The sequence below is a fragment of the Salvia splendens genome, chromosome 17, assembly GCF_004379255.2.
Source record: "Salvia splendens isolate huo1 chromosome 17, SspV2, whole genome shotgun sequence".
NCBI lineage: Eukaryota > Viridiplantae > Streptophyta > Magnoliopsida > Lamiales > Lamiaceae > Salvia > Salvia splendens.
In genome coordinates, this window is record NC_056048.1 from 405,568 (window position 1) to 425,025 (window position 19,458).

The following is a 19,458-nucleotide window of genomic DNA, read 5'->3' on the forward strand; positions in this document are numbered from 1 at the left end:
AAAAGTAAAATGAAAGATTATATATAATTACTATTGGCCTGCAGCAGTTATTTAGGGTTTTATAAATAGACATAACTCGGAAAAAGCCGTTTTGTTTCCTTTTCACAGCATGTCTCCATCCCAAAATGTTTCACTACTCTTCCTTCTCCATTTCCTGGCTCTAATCGTGTTCGCACAACAAACTGCTGAAGCAAAGAGGTTGGCTGAGAATGAGATAAGTAAGAAAAACAGTTCGATCTCTGCGTTTTTTGTGTTTGGTGACTCTACTGTCGATGCCGGCAACAACAATTACATTCAAACCATTAGCCGGAGCAACTTCCCGCCCTACGGAAAGGATCTTCCCGACCACATTGCCACCGGAAGGTTTACCAACGGCAAGCTCGTCACCGACTTTTTGTGTAAGTATTACAGTTGGTAAGACATTTCCTCTCCCATTAATATGCCAAATTGCATATATTTTGGTGGTATAACCCTATTCAGATGGTGTAACTAAGATATACTAGGTTCTTAATTACTATTAGTATATACTCCTATTCAGTTTTTTTATACTTGTAACTAATAATAGACTTTAGAAATTGTCTAGAAAATTAAAATTTAGTTGTGAAAATAAAAATTTAAAAGTAGTTAATCAGAATGTGCTCACGAGTGACTAAATTATTACCATGGGTTTTAATTTTACACAATCGAACACACATTACCTTTAATTGTTTTAGATACACTCTATCTAAGTACATGTAAAGTCCTTTTCATCTTATTTTTGCTAGAAATTTTTATATTTGTGGCAAGCTATAGGAGTGTGTCCAGATCCGAACACATCTTTATTGCAAAACTAAAAGTCTAACACTAAGTATTTATTCATTGAAATTCAAGATCTTGCGGAAACCATTTTTACACGTGACATCATATTATTATTTTTATTAAAATATCAATAAATAAGCTAATTATGTCATTTTCCATATTTTCATTATGATACAATCTAAATTTTTTCGCTAATAATTCACGATAATTTGTTCAAACGCAGCCTCTTATGCTGGGATCAAAGACATGATACCACCCTACTTAGACCCCACTCTTACCGTCGACGACCTCAAAACCGGAGTTTGTTTCGCTTCTGCCGGCACTGGCTTCGACCCCCTCACTGCCCAAATCAATGTCTATCTCTTTCTCCCTCACTCGCAAACACTTTTTAAAGACTTTAACTTAATTTGGTGGATTTGTGAATGCATGCAGGTTGTAATTCCTATTCAAAATCAACTGAAATATTTCAAAGAATACAAATCAAGAATGGAAGTGGAGATTGGAAAGGAGAAAACAAGAAGGTTGATAAATAAGGCTTTGTTTGTAATAAGTGCAGGCACAAATGATTTTATGGTTAATTATTATGGGCCCATGCAAACTCGAAGCAGAACCTACAACATTTCAAGCTATCAAGATTTCATATTACACCAAGCCCTTGAACTCACTCAGGTACATATATATTTTTAAATTTTATTTTAGCTACCAAAAAATTAAAATTTTAGATACAAAAAGACTGTCAATATGGCAGCATATTACTCGATTAAAGAGTGTGTACTATTATCTGTTGCCCGTTGGGTAGATTAATATTCATATTTATGAGGTGGGCCACTTGAATAAACTTGGTAAATAATTTTAAGAAGGCAAACTTGCTGCCAGAAAAATTATAATGTTTGGTCATTTTCTTGTTCCATAATCAGATTTGAGAGAAATTTATGATATATGGCATACATAAAATACTCTGCCGAAAACTGTGGTATATTTTTTTTCTTCAAAGTTATGAAAATTTTAATGACCATAATCTAGGGTGTGTATTAAATCAAATGAAATGAATATAAACGGAAGAAAAGAATAAATACCAACTATGTGGAAACAAATCAGATTCAGGAAAAGGATACAACCAATGCATTAAATCAGAGAAAGTTTTAAATGACACTATACATTTTGGGTAAAGGAAAAGATATCTTTTTGCCACTTAAATTAAAAAAATTGCTACATTTTCTTTGACTATTTTTGTATACCAAATGATAGTACCCTAGTTTTACGGGCTTTCTATACCCAATTTGTTAAAGAGAGAGAAAAATGTTGCTATAAAATGAGAAATAATATTCTATTGAAATAATGAAACCACTGTATACTCATAATAAAAATAATATATAAAAATACCTCAGCAATAACCATAATTTATTAGTAACATAGTATTAATTATGTCGATATATTATAAACACAACCTATCATGTTAACGCATTCAAGATGAGTTAGGTGGGGAAAAATTAAGTATACGGGTAGTAGTAGTAGTAGATACTCCCTCCATCCCTCTGAAAGTTTGTCCTATTTTTCTATTTCATTCTGTCTCATTTCACTTTTTACTATTTTTTGTAGTGAATCTCATATTTCACTAACTCATTCCTATTCACATTTTATTATAAAACTAATATATAAAAGTATGACTTAAATTCCACTAACTTTTTCAACTCACTTTTTCATTATATTTCTTAAAACTCGTCCAGGGTCAAAGTGGGACAATATTTGAGGGATGAAGGGAGTATTTTGCAATAGTCATATGCAGCTATGATTGTTAATTAGTATATTTATCTCCTAATATCAAGTGAATGCTTTTTATATTTGCCCCAATTACTATAATTATCTGAGATAATGGTAAGTGAAGTAGTTAGTGATGCCATTTGGTCCTCAACCGCAACAGCCCGTTGACTGCCGGTTCAAGACCATTGACCATGGTTATGGGCCAAACTGTAACCAGAATCGAACACATAGGTGGTCCGGTTCCCATTCCAAAAACTTGAACCATGAACAGTCAATTCCAAGTTAACCAGTGGTTCACAGTTGATAATTAAATATACAAAAAAACTATACTTTTGCGCTCAGTCCGCTATTAACTATTTCATTTTTTTAATTTAAAGATATTGGCCATTACATGTCTCATTCAAATTATATAAGACCGGAACCAGAACCAGAACCGATGATTCGCTACTACTCGTATTATGGACTATTGGTTGCAGGCGCTACTGAAGATGGGGTCGAAGAAGATTGCCTTCGTGGGATTACCGCCAATCGGATGCGTGCCAGCTGTCATCACGCTCAACTCCGACAACGCTCTCACTCACCGCGCCTGCATCCAGCGCTTCTCTGACGTCGCCCGCCGCTACAACACCCTTCTCCAAATCAAACTAGCAGCTCTACAAAAGCAGATCACTCCCTCCGCCAACGTGCTCTACATCGACATATATAACCCCATCGATCGCATGGTTCGAAACCCCCAACAATTCGGTAATCATCTCAGCTCTACCTTGTTTTATTAATGGTGCAAAATCAAAGCAATACAAAAATTGCAGGATTTGAAATTGTGAACCTGGGATGCTGCGGGAGTGGAATGGTGGAATTTTCGGTGTTGTGTAATTCATACTCTTCGGTTTGTTCGGATGATTCCAAGTATCTTTTCTGGGATTCCATACACCCGACTCAAGCTGCTTATTATTCTGTTTATCTCGGCCTTCGTCCGGTTATTGATCGCTTCATGAAGGATTAGCCATAACTTTTTCTAACATTTTGTTTCATACGAATAATAAATCACTTAATTTCTCTCTGTTTATGTATTGGGATTTCGTTATTCTTTATGCGTAAGGGCGATCGCATGGGGGTGGAGTGGTTGGACCACGCGGCCTTGCCCATATGGGTGCCTAAAAAGCTGATTTGACACACGAATAGTACAGTTTGTTTGTTTTCTCACTATAGGTAGGATAAGTTAGCTCTGCTCGGAAACACTTCCACTCGTATTACTAGCTTCATGTTTAATATGTAGGCATGTTCAAGATGATTAACATATGTATTTATGTAACAATGGAGTGTTTGGTCACATGTCCAAAATGTAAAAAAAAATAGATAAATGAGACTTTAGCTAGTAACATGTTCTTACATATTTGAACAAGAAGAGATGACTCAAAAGCTTGATTAAACCTAATTTGGTGTTTTGATGTGAATTGTAACTATTTATAGTATAAAAAGCTTAGAGCTTAAACCACTATACACTACAAACGAATATTCAAAAGTTGGCTCTCATCATCACCTACCCTAAAAAAAATACTAGTTCTCTAGAAAAATTTCATGGTTCAGTTTAGAAGCACCTAGATTTAGAAAAAAGGTAGTTGAGACTTGAGATAAAGTTTGGTTTTCCAACCATACCAATCTCATTTATTAAACCCACACGAAAATTCAAACAACCAAACAAACTAAGACACCAACAACTTAAACTCCTTACTTATTTACATGTGACATATTATCGCCTTTATTAAAGACACTTTTTTTGTACAACTTAAACTCCATTATACATTTTTGTGTTCTAAGATGACAACAAAATTTTGGAATTTCTTCTTTCCCTTTCTTTTGATCGAACACAAAGCCATTTCAGCTCGAGAGTTTGGTGAGGAGAAGCCGGAGAGTTGGGCGTCGGTTTCATCGATTCTGATCTTTGGCGATTCGACGGCGGACCCCGGGAACAATAAATACATCCACACTCCGTTTAAGAGCGATTTCTTTAACCACACAGCAACAGGGAGGTTTTCTAATGGACGCCTTGCTAATGATTTTATTGGTCAGTTAATTGTATTGTATAGTGTAGTTTTGTGCACGTGTTTAATTGATTTGAAAAAGTGTTAATGGTAATGAACCCATGCATGCAGCTAACTAGCTAAGTACATTGGATTGAAAGAGATGGTGCGCATATCTTGATCCCTCTCTCACCTTTGATGAACTGATAAGTGGAGTCAGTTTTGCTTCTGCTGGATCTGGATTTGATCCTCTTACTCCATCCATGAGCGTCTCTCCCTATTTCTCCCTCACTTATTAGGGTTTATTAAGTTTTTATTATGTAAGATACAGTGAGATAAGCCTTGTTATCTTGTCATTATGAAATAAGGGCATTTGTGTCTTTTCACTTAATTTCTACTCCCTACACCCACCAAATAATGTATGCATTTGTCATTTTGGATCGTCCATGATTTAAAGCCTCATTTACAGTACTTTTTCTCATTTTGGCTAAGTGGACCCCATGTTAGCTATGTCGAGTTACATATTTTGCTATATCCTATCTGGAAACAAACCGAGCCCTTAGCCAGGGCATAGTCACCGGGCAAATGCCCCTCCACATCCACTCATTTTCTTATATATTTATACATTTTATTATATACTTCAACCACACTAAATGCCCCTTCTCAAATACATATACTTTTCCTATGTACTATTATATTTTCGCCCCTTCTCCAATAAAATCCTGTCTCCGCCTCTGCCCTTAACGGATGTGATATGATCTCGGAATGTGATCCTCCTGTCGGATCAGCTGAACCACCTGAAAGAATACCGACGAAAAGTGGAGGCGGCGGTCGGGGGAGGCGAAGGCAAAGGAGGTGATAAGCAACGCCCTTTTCCTATTAAGCGCGAGCACAAACGACTTTGTCGTCAACTACTTCGCCTTACCCATTCGAAGAAGAAGTTACACACTCCCAAGCTACATAGAATTCGTCAGCAACGGAGCTACTCAGTTTTTGCAGGTTAATTAGTTTTCACATATTATAAACAATTAAAATGTCTTTCATTTTTTTGGCATATATATATATATTTGCAGGAGTTATTGGATGAAGGAGCTCGACGGATGGGAGTGGTGGGGCTGCCGCCGATGGGTTGTCTACCGTTGGTGATAACCCTCTTCACCAATCACCCCATCCTTAGCTTGACTGCGGCTGCAACGACAACTTCTCCTCCGTAGCTCGAGACTACAACAAGATTCTGCGGAAGGAGCTCCTCGGGAGCTAGAATTGCTTATTTGGATGCTTATGCTCCACTCGAGGAGATGACTTTAGGTCATAAATTAGTCGAGATTGGTGTCCCTTAACTAGCTTCGCCATTCACCACTGGAACGGGCTGATGATGCTCTTATATCGATCGTTGCCTTCGGTAGTAGTCATGTAACCTTTTCTTGTTATTCTTAAATTTGAACAGTTGATACAAAACTAGACATTACTATTATACAAAATAAATAACCAACCGGTCTAGTTATTAAACTTTTGGTTCAATTAATGGTAATAATGTATATAGATAAACATGAAAACATAGGCATATCTTCCGTTGTAGTCTAGTTGGTTAGGATACTCGGCTCTCACCCGAGAGACCCGGGTTCAAGTCCCGGCAACGGAATTTTTTTTAATTTTTTTATGATAGTTGGGGTTTATTTTAAACCATTACGGGAGTTTGGGATAGTTTTGGAATATGTCCAAAGTTTGGGATATAATTTTAGCTAATGTAAATTTTTTAACCATAAATAATTATGTATGAAACTTAAAATAATGTATTAATGATAAATGATGATGTATGAAGTTCAAATATATGAAAAGTTTTATGTATTGAAAAACCATCTATCATTAATAATTAATTAACCATTTCTTAATTAAATTGTTAAATGATTCATGTTGAGATGATAGTGTAATGGCGGGAAAATGTAGTGTTAGTTCGTTACGGAGTAAATTCCAATCCTTATTAGGTTAGGGTTACAAAATTTGGCTAAGTTCGGAGTAAGATAAAAATCAAGATTAGGAAGAACATGAAGAAGCGGACGAGAATCGGAGGCGATGCCGGCAACCAAGGATTGGAAGAGAAAACGTTGGCACTTCTCGACACCTCTGGTTTCAATGCTTCCAAAGTTTCTCACCACCTCGACGACGATCGTGAGTAAATTAGCCCTGAACCGTCTATTTACTTTGATACTTGCAAGGCTTTTCACATTTTGATCAATCGTTTTGGTTCAGGGCTTGCTTTCCTTGAGGCTGTGCGAACTACTTCTCTTAAAACCGATGATGGAAACGCACCTACACGGTACCTCCTGCAGCTCTCGTGCTGTTCTGTTTGTGTTTACGAGTTCAATTGGCCTAAATACCCTGCTGTGTGAGCTCAAGTATTGTTTTTATTGCAATTTGAAATCTGCAGCAAAATGCTTGAGGCCATTTTTCATATCCTGATTGATGCGGATTCGCTTGATTTGGTGATTCAAAGTTACCAGCTTCTTGTTGAGCTAGACAAGGTACTTGCTTCTTCTTTTTTCCCATGTTAATTTTGATTATGTGCAATTCACTGTTTTCACATATTCAAGTTATGCTTTACCTCTGAGCATTATATATTTGATATACAGCGGTTTCCTCAACTGTACCTATCCGAAGGAGAACAATCAGATTCATCCTCACGTAAGTCTCCCCTTTTATTATGGTTGAAGAGGTGATTAAGTTATCTCATACTATTCCATTACCCTCCTTTTTGTGGGATTTCAATTTTTCATGTCAATTAGCTGCTGTATGCCAGGCATGGTCACCTTTTACTTTTACGATGGATGGTTCCGACAAGAAGTGGGATGCTACAAAACATTCAAGAAGTTTAGTGGACTCCTCGGTCTGTCATCAGACTACTTATGTTGTTTCTTTCGTTTACAAGTATTAGATAATAGATAGTCAGGGAAGAAAACCTTTTCCTTGATGATTCACTTAATTGCTATCTGCTGATAGTAGCTTATTTTTTAAAGTCCAAACTTATGTTTTTAGGGATTCCACACTCTTATAAAAGAAACAGCAGATGTGTCTGTGGAAATGAAGTCTGAAGCAGTAGATATAGGGGTAAGTCTTTTGTTTACAAATTGACTTTAAGATTGTTTCTCCTGTCTTCTTTGACAATGCAAACTTGATACTCCCAATTTTGGATGATATTTGGCAGTTATTTCATCTTTCTAATAGGCAACTAATGTACACTGTATGTTTCATATATTTCAATACTTTACGCATGAGTGAATGAAAGACAAGCTGTAAACATACATTGAAAGGAAGAAGGCAAAATATGATCTGAAATTTATTTTGATTTTCGATGATGAAGGAGTATTACAAGTCTCATATTTATAGCTAGAATTGCTAGGTTAAAGGGACCAAAACCTAGCCGTCAAAATCAATTATGATCCTCCTATGGAAAGGGAATATGGTAACAAAATAACTCAACATGGTAACAAATAATCTCAGCGAGATTGGTGCTCATCATATTTTCCAATATCAATATTGCATAGTCATGACAGCTTGCTACTCTTTGGCGACAGCTTGACTGCTAACACTCCCCCGCAATTCGATCGCGGATGTAGAACAGACCCCAAGTCTGTTACGAAGCCGGGAGAAGAATTGGAACGATAAAGGTTTTGTGAAGATGTCGGCAATTTGATCAATGGATGGAACATGTCGAAGATCAACAGCACCAGCTGCAACTTTGTCCCGAACAAAGTGAATATCAAGCTCAATATGCTTAGTCCGAGCATGAAGAACAGGATTTGATGCGAGGGAAATGGTACTGAGATTGTCAACCCAAACAATAGGAGGAGCAGGAAGCTGAATCCTGAGTTCATGTAGAAGAGAATTCAACCAGGTTACTTCAGAAACTACTTGGGCCAAACTACGGTATTCAGCTTCGGTGCTTGAGCGGGAAACGACGGATTGCTTCTTCGAGCACCAAGAAATAAGACTCTTCCCAAAATAGACGCAGTAACCAGAAACTGAGCGTCGATCATCAAGATCAGCCGCCCAATCTGAATCACAAAAGGCAGTAAGCTCCAAGGCAGATTTCCGAATATGGAGTCCAAGATCAATGGTGCCTGCAAGGTATCTCAAGATACGTTTCACCGCCTTCCAATGAGTATCTAGAGGACAAGCCATATATTGGCTGACTTTATTGACAGCGAAGCTGATCTCTGGGCGTGTGATGGTAGCATATTGCAAGCTTCCGACAGCGCTGCGATAGAGTTTGCCATCAATCAAAGGACTACCATCAACTTTACTGAGTTGAGAGCTAGAAATCATGGGGGTAGCAGCACCTTTAGCATCCTGCATTTGAGACTTGACAAGAATATCTTTTATATATGCAGACTGACTAAGAAGCAAACCATCAGCAGTTTTGGTGACCTCAATGCCTAGAAAATGTGAAACTTCACCAAGATTCTTGAGAGAAAAGTGAGAGCTGAGGTCGGAGATGACATTCTTAACAGCAGTGGCATCATTACCGGTAATGAGCATGTCATCGACATAAATCAATAGGTAGAGAACTTCCTTGCCACGAATTCTGTAGAACAAAGAAGTATCAGCTCGTGATTGAGAGAACCCAAACCCGAGAAGGACTTTCTGCACAGCGAGAAACCACGACCGGGAGGCTTGCTTGAGACCGTATATAGACTTATTTAGCTTACAAACCATACCAGGAGGGCCCTTTTCAAAGCCAGGTGGTTGGCGCATGTAAATGTCTTCACGTAGATCACTGTGTAGAAAAGCATTGTTCACATCCAAGTGAACAACAGACCATCCGAAAGATACAGCCAAAGTGAGAATCACACGAATAGTGTTGGGCTTTACCACAGGACTAAAGGTCTCATGGAAATCAAACCCGGCCTCTTGCGAAAAACCTTGGGCGACGAGACGAGCTTTATGTTGAGCAATCTCGCCACTTGAATCCTTCTTAATTCGGAATACCCATGTGCAACCTATCAAGTTCTTTCCCGGAGGTAGAAAAGTAAGAATCCAAGTCTTGTTGAGTAAAAGAGCAAGATACTCGGCATCCATTGCCAGCCTCCAACATTTAATGGCCAGTGCAACAATGACTGATTTCGGAATGGTGAGAGATGGATCATTGCTGCAAGAAAAAGTGAGAGCACGAGGCTTGAATATGCCTGCTTTACTTCTCGTCGTCATGTGGTGAGTGGAAACAGTAGGAGGAGATGACATGCTAGGAGAAGATGATGATGATGATGATTCAGAAGAAGTAGAGTGAGTAGATTGAGGGGAAGGAACGGTAGTGAGAGGGATAGGAGAAGGCACTTCAATAGCCTGAGAGGGAGAGCTGGTACCACTCGAGCTTGATGGAGTTGGAGGATTTAAAGGAGTGGGAGGGTCTACGGGAGTGGGAGATGTAGAATAGGTAGGAGGAGGAGCAACATAGATTGGACCGGAAACATGAGAAGAGACCATGGGTGAAACATTATTCATGGGAGATTCACGGAAAGGGAAAATAGACTCATCAAAAAGAATGTCGCGAGTGATGACAACTTTTCCAGATGACAAGAGGGCTTTGTATCCTTTGTGGGAAAGACTATAACCAAGGAAAGTTGCCGACTCTGAACGAGGTTGAAGTTTGTGCTTAGTATATGGTCTGAGATGTGGATAACATAGACACCCAAAAACTCTAAGATCATGATAGGAAGGTTTAGTGTGAAAAAGCTTTTCAAAAGGAGAGAGATGTTGGATGGTGTTAGAAGGCAGGCGATTGATGATATAAACAGAGGTTGCAAAGGCATCATCCCAGAAGTTGGTGGGGAGACTAGCTTGGGCCAAAAGAGCTAAGCCCATCTCAACAATGTGATGGTGCTTACGTTCGACAAGTCCGTTTTGTTGGGGTGTGTATGGACATGATACACGATGGTGAATACCAGAATTTTGGAGAAAGGTAGTTAGACTTCTATACTCTCCTCCCCAATCAGTTTGTAAGGATTTGATTTTGTGATCTAACTGATTTTCGACCATGTTTTTGAAGTTAATGAAGATATCATGGACTTCACTTTTGGCTTTTAAAAAATAGATCCAAGTGAATCGACTATATTGATCCACAAAACTAACATAATATGAAAAGCCATTGCGGGAAGCGATAGGAGCAGGTCCCCACAAATCACTGTGAATGAGCATGAGAGGTTTAGTACAAGAAGAAGAGGACGGAGAATAAGGAAGTCGGTGACTTTTAGCAACACAACAGGGATGACACAATATGCTCTTTTTTATTGAAGTAAAAGGAACATTATAATTGTGCAAGATCTTTTCTACAGTAGGAAAAGCACAATGGCCTAATCTCTTATGCCAAAGGTCTATGCTAACAGAAGTAGTGTTGCCAATAGGCACTTTAGGGAAAGCTGGAGTTGGAGTGCGCAGAGACACAGAGTATGCCGAAGGAAATGAGCTGCTTTGATTGAAATTTGAAGGAGAACTCGAGGACTTGTGAAGAGTGAATTTGTATAACCCTTGATCAAGTATTCCCTTGAGGAGGGTTGCCTTGGAAACCTGATCCTTCACATAGCACACATCAGGATGGAATTCAAAAAAGACCTTATTATCTTTAGAGAAGTTTGAGACACTCAAAAGATTTTTGGTGATTTGAGGGACAAGAAGTAGATTCTTAAGTGAGAAGGATCTAGAGTTAGATGATGAAGGATGATGCATAATGGAGTTGCCAATATGAGAAATTTTTATGCCTGCACCATTTCCAAGATAGAGAGCTTTACCTCCGTGATATTCAGACGCAGAATTGAGGTTGGATATGTCGTTGGAGACATGATGTGAAGCCCCGGAGTCTGGATACCAAGTGGAAGTTGAAGAAGACATGTTGTCAAAGTTGTACTCGGATGGAGTGTGATAAGAAGAATGGGTTTGAGGATTCTGGTATGGCCTGATATGAGCCATGTGAGCCACTGGATTATGATTAGCATAATTTGGATTGCGAGTGGGAGTTTGAGGTCTCACAGAAGTACTTTGAGGAGAAAAATTGTGTTCAAAACGGTTCCAGCACCTGTCGGCCGTGTGGCCTGGCTTTTGACATAATTGACAGATCAAACGATTGCCTCCAAACCTGCCTCGGCCACCTCTGCCTCCCCTAAATCCACTTCTTCCTCGTTCACCTCTAGCATAAGTCTGTCCACCACCTCTTGGCTGATTTCTTGGTTGCCCACCAGAGTGTAGGAGATTAGCTGTGGGTTGAGATCCATCATTGGTGAATGTAGTACCAGATTTCAAATTTTCAAGCCTCGACTTGAAGCTAAGAAGTAGAGCTCCAACATCAGCTACTGAACATACATCAGGTTTGGATGTAATCGCCACCACAACAGGATCATACTCCGAACCTAGACCTCCAAGAATGTGAAGAATGTGGTCCTCTTCAGGGATTTTACATCCTGCAGATCCGAGTAAGTCACAACATATCTTTACCTTGCTCAAGTACACACTCATCGGCAATGCATCTTTCTTCATAGTCTGCAATTGTAGCTTGTATTGCATTATTTTAGCTTTGGATTGGCTGCCAAAGCTAGTCTCTATGGCCTTCCATACTTCTTGACTGGAGTTTAGGCCAACAACAAGTACCATAGTGCTCTCTGAAAGAGACGATTGAATCCACGCAGATAACAGTTGATCTTGACGATGCCAAGTCACAAACATTGGGTTGAGCGTGCTTTGCGAGGAACCTTCAACTTGAATCATTTTAGGAGGAACTACAAAATCTCCCGTGAGAAATCCCTCAAGCCCGTATCCTCTAACGGTGGTTAAAATCTGTTGCTTCCATGACAGATAATTTACATCAGAAAGTTTGGATGATACAGAGTGATTGTGAAGGAAAATAGGTGAAGTAGGAGTGGTATTTGATATATCATTGTTGTCTGCCATTGCTAAGCAAAAAAAGATACAGGGGAGAAAAAGAAAGGAGAGGTAACAGAGGCTAGGTTTGGAACCTAGCGCTCTGATACCATGAAAGACAAGCTGTAAACATACATTGAAAGGAAGAAGGCAAAATATGATCTGAAATTTATTTTGATTTTCGATGATGAAGGAGTATTACAAGTCTCATATTTATAGCTAGAATTGCTAGGTTAAAGGGACCAAAACCTAGCCGTCAAAATCAATTATGATCCTCCTATGGAAAGGGAATATGGTAACAAAATAACTCAACATGGTAACAAATAATCTCAGCGAGATTGGTGCTCATCATATTTTCCAATATCAATATTGCATAGTCATGACAGCTTGCTACTCTTTGGGGACAGCTTGACTGCTAACAGTGAAGAGCCTCAACTTCTAGTTCATGCAACAATGATCCTGAGCCATTCTTGCAGTTCATGAAGAAAATGTTACTGCTTCAATATCTTGTCACTGTCCTTGAAGGGGGTTTTCGGCCTCGTAACAGCACTTATCAAGGTAGAATTTCACGGTTTCATTGTGATGGACTTAGTGAAACCATGGTTGATTCTTATGTTCTTGCAGAAAATCTGGACTGGACCATTTTGAGGGAGTCATTGCTGAGCATGCTTCTGGTATGCCTCCCTGGATTCCTAAATTGCAATTTTCAATAACTAAAATGTTTTTAGTGTGTATTGATATGCTTATATTTAAAGCTTAAGCATCCCTGACTTTAGGAGTCCTTTTGCAGGGATCAAGAAAGATACCATACAAAGGATTAATAAAGAGTTCTTTGTCTGCCTTGTACAACTTGTCTCAATCTACTGTATCTTCTGAAGAAGATAGCTGCAGTGATAAAACACAAAGGGAGGAATTGCATGAAGTTGATAGGGCCATTGCATTAGCTTTACCAGAAGTAGAAAAGTCTACTTGCAATGTCCTAAAGAAATTTTTCATAATGGTGAACTATTTAGCTCCTTGTTTCTTCGGTTATACTATAACTTAGATTCATTTTAACAATTTTTTATGTCATATAGATCATGGAGCTAGATTCTTCAAAGAGGACAGCTGATCAGCATGGCCTTACAACCAGGGCTGATGGTGTAAGGTACTTCTTGCTTATCTATATGGAAAGTTTGTTAATTTAGAATTGAGGGATATGTTGTGAATTACTCATATTTCAGGACACCAGCAGTGGAGATAATTTTGGATGAACTCATTAATGATAGTGATGTTCTTTCTTCATTCCTTAAGGTCCTCTTTTGTTTTACTTATAGATCCTATTTTTACGTTGTCCAATTACTTTATTTTTCTAGCCAAGCATCTTGATCTCATCGAAAACGTGTTTTTAATATTCTTATCTATTGCTTAAACTGTTAGCAACTGCCATTTTCATTCTTTTTTTTTTGGCAATATTTTCGACATCGCGTTATAACCTGGTTTCTGAATCTATTTGATTGACCTTCAAACTGCTTTCAGGTGTTTGACCCAAAATGGAGGCTTGAGATTATCGTACAGTATTTTCAAAAGTACATTTCAAAGGTTCGCAACCTTCATCTTTTATTAAGCCCTTCATCTTGATATTCTGCCAAAATATCATCAATTAGTGCTATCTTTTACTTGGCTAGGTTGCAAGCTTTGACCTAATTTAAATATACATTCTCTCATCACCACCGGTATATGGAACATAGTCATTATAGATATCATCAGAAAGGCAACTTCCTCATCTCAGTTTTGATAGAAATTCCTTTTGAAGCAATTGAGTTTGAGACGTGGCTATAAATGTGATCCTCTATTTGAGAGTTCACGATTAAGATATATTGTGGTTTTTCTTTATACTTTTTAGCTGCTGGAGTGTGAAATCTGGTTTGAGCTTTGAATGTGCTAATTCTGAAAACGTGTATACACAATATGCATTGTTTAAGCTGTATTCTAATCCATCTTAGTTCAGAAGCTGGTAAACATGTTGCATGATACTCCTGAGATGATCATTTATTGATCCTTTTTAGTATATGTTGCAGAATTCCTTTCAAACTAGAAGTTCAACTGGTACAATCAACACTGAGAACTTTGATGGACTTTTAAAATATCTGTCCAACAGCAAGAGGACCAAAAGTATCATTAAAAAAATCACAACAGAAGCTATTCAGTTGCTGCTCGCCTATGGTTTCCAGGTGTGTCCTGTCTTATAGCTTGATATACATATTATTAGGCTCTACGCACTCATCCCACCCTTTCCCTCCAACCTCATGTGTACAAAAATGAGATATCAAGAGCTGTGTTGTAAAACAGAGGAAGTGCTCTGCTTTTCTGTCTGACCTCGATCTCTTTTCTAGGCATATGTGATGCTATTACACGATGAATCTCAAGGCTTCTCTGATATGCTGGAAGATGTCAAAAGTAATTCAGCTGTGGGTGTTTGCGAAGACCTTATTTCTGCTTTTACATGTCTCAGACGTGAAGATCCGTAAGATTTATTCGCCTAATATAATGCTCTCTATCATAAGAATCATTGTCATATATGCAATGTCCTAAAGCCACTGGTATCATATTATCACTAACAATATATCTCGGTGCAGGAACACCGGGATCTTATGCTGTGGCAAGCAAGCTCTAATTACTGCTGCTGCCACCATCTCAAACCTGCGCAGCATTTGAAGGAAGTTATGCAGCAGCTGATGTTCAAATCCCACAATATTTGAAGAATCCAAGTTATGTATGTCGTTTTGCTTCCCTAGCGCGTAATTAGCGTCTGTCGAAGAACCATAATCTTGAAGAATGAGTTGAGCTTGTAGTATATGATCTCAACTATTTTTTGTCCCTAATCAATCAATTGTTTCTGCTTCCTGATAATGTGATCTAATTATGGAAGATTCATGATTTCAGTAGACTAATACCATGTCCCAAATAGTTTATGAATGTTTTTAGCCCCACAAATCTCCACAAGCCTAAAAAACAATGAAAAAGGTGAATGAATTATGAACAAAATACAAAAAGAATGTATTTTTCTCCAAAAGAAAAATGGTTGGTAACAAACAAGAAGTCATCCCACATGCAAAGAGCAAACTTTTCTTCTCTCCCCATGTTTAGTGCCTCTCTTGACACCAATAGATCCCATTTTGTCCATAGCCACACCAAATGCTTGAAAAAACTTGTTTTTATCCTTAGCCATTTCCCGCACCAAAACCTTAGTCCTAGGGTCCAAGAACAGTGCTTGATCAGAAGCCAACAACCCCAATTTAGCCATCAAATTCCCATAATAAGCATTGTCGAATGCAAAAGGAGTTGTGACATCAAATGGTGCAACAATATCAGTGTTCCCTCCATAGTGTGGGCATGACATCTTTAGAGCCTTCAGCAGCCTCGGGTCCATCGATGGATCTGGCTGCTTCGTGCCCTTGTAGTCATACAACCGGCTCACGAACTGCTTGCAGTGCGCGAAGCCTATGGTGTGAGCCCCCGACAGGATGACCATGTCTTCGAGTGTTAAGCCCTTCGAGCTGAACAGCCTAACGAGCTCGTCCACGGTCGCGTTCGACCGTGGGAGATTGGATGCTACCCTTGAAGCCAAGGATATCTTCCCATCCCATCTTCCTTTCTTCACTTGATAATATGGCCCTCCAGCCTAATCACATAAATTAACACAATCATTACAAGAAAAGTTTGTCTTGTTATCATGTTGGTCTTCATAGACTTTTGTCACTGTCTCCCTAATGACAAATTACGCCTTCGAATATGATTATAAGATTCCTGATTGGTTTGTTTTGGTCATGTAATGGACAAAAGTTGCAGAGCTGTTTTCTTGTTTTTTAAAATGTGACAAAGATTAGTGAAATTTTGGACTGGTGGTACTAATCGTGGACAGTTATGAGTTAACTCTAGATTTCAACAATCCCTAATGATTATATTACATATATATAAGTCCCGTGATTTCTGACATGGTCAATCAAATATTGTGAGATGATAGAGAAATATTGCATCGGAAATTAACACTTTATTTGTGTTTTGTGAAGCAGAGGTCACCATCAAGATAAGACGGCGGTTTGCAAGACACATAGTTCTTATAATTGTACTAGATTTCGAGTTCGAGTGAATAGTGATGCAACCTTAAAAGAATTCTCTCTACTTAATTATTTTCCATCTCGTGTTGAAAAATAAATGTTTCGCTCAGAATGAGACAGATGGATTACTAACCAGATGGACGAAATCTCGGGCCGCAATGGCGAGAATGTCGGCGCAGGAGACAACACCGGGGCAGTTTCTCTCGACCAGCGCCTTCGCCATATCAACGGCGTCGAAAGCCTCTTGTACCAGCTCCATGTTATCATCTGCATCCCTCTCCGCCAACTCCTTGCTTCCTGGTTTCGACGATATCAGCACTGATGCATCGCATCCCTTCACACAACACAAGATACATATATATGCATTGGAATGTAATTAATTGCAAACTGTAAATACTGTACAAACTCCAAACTATGATCTGGATCATTGGAAAATATCAACAGATATCGACGATTGATCTAAGCTGTTTTTCGGCATTGTGGGGAAAAAAGGCATTACTTGTACGAAGCAGTCGTGGAAGAAGAGGCGGATGGTGGCGGGGGCGGAGACGGGGGCTTCCTTGAAGTGCTGGGAGGTGACGGAGGCGACGAGCTGATCGAGCTTCGGGCATGACTTAGCGTAGAAATCTACCGAGAGCTGGTACCGGGGGTTCCGGCTTAGGGCGGAGGAGGCGAGTAGAAAGATGATGAGGAATGTGGAGGAGGAAGACATGAGAGATGGTTGTGACTTGTGGTTTTGTGAGAGGTTAGGACAATTTAGGAAACAGTGGTGGTGAGGAGATGTGTTAGATTCTATTTCTCTTGTCTTAAGGTGGAGAGGGAGTGTACTAAATAAAAGAACTTCCAATGTACACAAACACACAACACCTACCAACTCTATTTCCTTTCCTTATTTGCATCATCAATAGTTGAATGAGATATACTACTATTTGGAGTGGCACTCTAGAGCCAGATATTTTATAAGGGGACGAGAAATTTGTTAAATTTTCAAGAAATTTGAAAAGAAAACTATTTTATTGTTCATGTTAAAGTAAAGAGGAATAATAGTAGGTAAATAAATTAGCCGTAAAATGATCAACGCATAATAAATTTATAATTCACAAGTATTTTTTCTAAAATTGTGATTTTAAATAAAATTACTAAAATGCTCTTGACAAATTTCAAAGTAGCAAAAAAAATAAAAAGTGGCCATAAAGACAAAAACTAGTTAATTTAGGAGAATTTACAAAGTTAGGAATAGTAGTATTGTTCATTTTATGGTGATGCGTGAAATTTATAATTTGTCAGTCTCTTTCAGATTAGCAATAATTAATAGACAAGGACAAATCCGTGCATGGGATTCATAAATGCATCATTTAATCACATTCATAAAAGTAACATGAGTCATTTTAGCATTTATTCTCAAAATAAATGTCATCGCACACCCATTGTCAAAAATTATAGGGCGATTACTTAAACTTTCATCATTTTATAGTTGTGGTAAATCAGCTAAATCATCTTTGCTTTTAAATTATCTAATAGTTGTCGATTGGTGCATCACATTCTACAATTAATTTCTTGAAAACTACTAACCGATGCATCTCTGTATGTTTAACTTCATCATTCTATGATATTGTATCTTCTCAAATTTGTTACTACTATTTTATTACTCTTGAACACTTAACTCGAGACATGACTCTAAATAATTTTTATTAGGTAAAAATTGTGGCCCTTTATCATTATTAAATTTAATTACATGCAAATCAATAAGTGGGACAAAACAGTTATGGATATCTGGCTGGTGAAATCGAATGAAACACAAATGCGAGTATATTTATATTGTGGAGTATAGTATCTGATGGTAGATAATTAATGCATTTACAAAAAGAGAAATCATAAAGCGTGAACCCAGAAAAGTTCCTTAAATGCTTTGCATGTGCAAATGCAATAATAAGCCATCTTTCAACAAATGAAGCAACTTTTTATTAGTCTTCAAAAGAAAATATATATATATATATATATATATATATATATATATTTAGGCAATTTATTGGAGCAATGCATAAGATTGAGACATTGTTACATGTGATACGAACCGGCTTTCTGAATTAAGAAGACCGGCATCGGTTGGAGATAAGTGGTAGTTTTCGATAATTTAAACACCTGATAGAAAAAACATGATTTCATAATACACCATATTACAAAATAAATAAATAGAGAGCAAGTTGCTTAACATAAAATTCATATAAATTCTGGTAAGTCCCGCAAATCTATGAAATCATTCAATAAAAGTACGAAGTTTGTATTTGTTCGCAATTATCCACGCAAATAGTTTTGGTGACAATCACATTTTTTTTGCCATGAGATAATTGCGAAAAATCCAAAACTCATTATTATTAGGCAGAATTTTAAAATAACAAGACAAACTAGAAATTGATAACACTTAATGATGATTATTTCTATGTGTAAATAAAAAGGTTCCCAGAGGACCCCACCATATTGATCACTCCTTAAAAGCCCCTTTTAATCAATTTGTGTTTGCTACATTCTGAATTTGTTATATGGCTAAGTTAAAGCAGTGGAGTGGACCATGGATTATGTTATGTTTATAGTCTGTTGCAGATCTGTGTGGACCTTAGTAACAGTGAGAATTGCATACAAAAGAATCCCTTGTGTGAAGACAATTTTTTATGTTTATTGATTGAATATGAGATGGATTTTAATGTTGTTGGGTTGTGAACTGTAAGTAGTGGGGGTTCCACTTTGTTTTGCAGAATTTTGACTTGGTAGTTGTCACACAAGTGCAGTGCAGTGCAGTGCAGTGCAGTGCAACACACTTTCTTCTCTATGTACATTTGTAATAAAGAACTTTGTCTCCCATCTTCCATTTGCCA

General features: G+C 38.0%; 2 protein-coding genes, 1 non-coding gene and 2 pseudogenes across 3 annotated transcripts; 4 read left to right on the top strand and 1 right to left on the bottom strand.

Annotated features, from left to right (window-relative positions):
- Window positions 1–83: 83 nt before the first annotated feature.
- LOC121773657 (GDSL esterase/lipase At5g45960-like) lies at window positions 84–3,948 on the top strand. Its single transcript, XM_042170555.1, has 5 exons — window positions 84–398; window positions 1,022–1,152; window positions 1,231–1,467; window positions 3,036–3,303; window positions 3,369–3,948. Exons 1-5 carry the CDS (start codon window positions 110–112, stop codon window positions 3,560–3,562), a joined length of 1,119 nt encoding a protein of 372 aa, XP_042026489.1. The 5' UTR covers window positions 84–109; the 3' UTR covers window positions 3,563–3,948.
- Window positions 3,949–4,377: 429 nt separating this feature from the next.
- LOC121773249 lies at window positions 4,378–5,812 on the top strand (annotated as a pseudogene).
- Window positions 5,813–5,952: 140 nt separating this feature from the next.
- On the top strand, window positions 5,953–15,432 carry LOC121773243 (annotated as a pseudogene).
- Window positions 6,150–6,222, top strand: TRNAE-CUC. The gene has a single exon. It is a non-coding gene; the product is annotated as a tRNA-Glu (tRNA).
- Window positions 15,433–15,521: 89 nt separating the features above from the next.
- LOC121773247 (peroxidase 19-like) lies at window positions 15,522–17,417 on the bottom strand. The gene is made up of 3 exons (XM_042170059.1): window positions 17,085–17,417; window positions 16,719–16,919; window positions 15,522–16,149 (listed from the first exon to the last, which is right to left on the bottom strand). The coding sequence occupies exons 1-3, from the start codon at window positions 17,295–17,297 to the stop codon at window positions 15,568–15,570; spliced, it is 996 nt and encodes a 331-aa protein (XP_042025993.1). The 5' UTR covers window positions 17,298–17,417; the 3' UTR covers window positions 15,522–15,567.
- Between the last annotated feature and the right edge of the window lie 2,041 nt (window positions 17,418–19,458).

What these genes read in the sequence shown, in the direction of transcription:
- LOC121773657 (XM_042170555.1), top strand. Translation starts at nt 110, where the DNA reads ATGTCTCCATCCCAAAATGTTTCACTACTCTTCCTTCTCCATTTCCTG. An exon ending in GCTCGTCACCGACTTTTTGT is followed by an intron (nt 399 to 1,021) that starts GTAAGTATTACA and finishes GTTCAAACGCAG; the next exon opens with CCTCTTATGCTGGGATCAAA. An exon ending in TCGAAACCCCCAACAATTCG is followed by an intron (nt 3,304 to 3,368) that starts GTAATCATCTCA and finishes CAAAAATTGCAG; the next exon opens with GATTTGAAATTGTGAACCTG.
- LOC121773247 (XM_042170059.1), bottom strand. Translation starts at nt 17,297, where the DNA reads ATGTCTTCCTCCTCCACATTCCTCATCATCTTTCTACTCGCCTCCTCC. An exon ending in TCCACGACTGCTTCGTACAA is followed by an intron (nt 16,920 to 17,084) that starts GTAATGCCTTTT and finishes TGTTGTGTGAAG; the next exon opens with GGATGCGATGCATCAGTGCT. An exon ending in CCCGAGATTTCGTCCATCTG is followed by an intron (nt 16,150 to 16,718) that starts GTTAGTAATCCA and finishes TTATGTGATTAG; the next exon opens with GCTGGAGGGCCATATTATCA.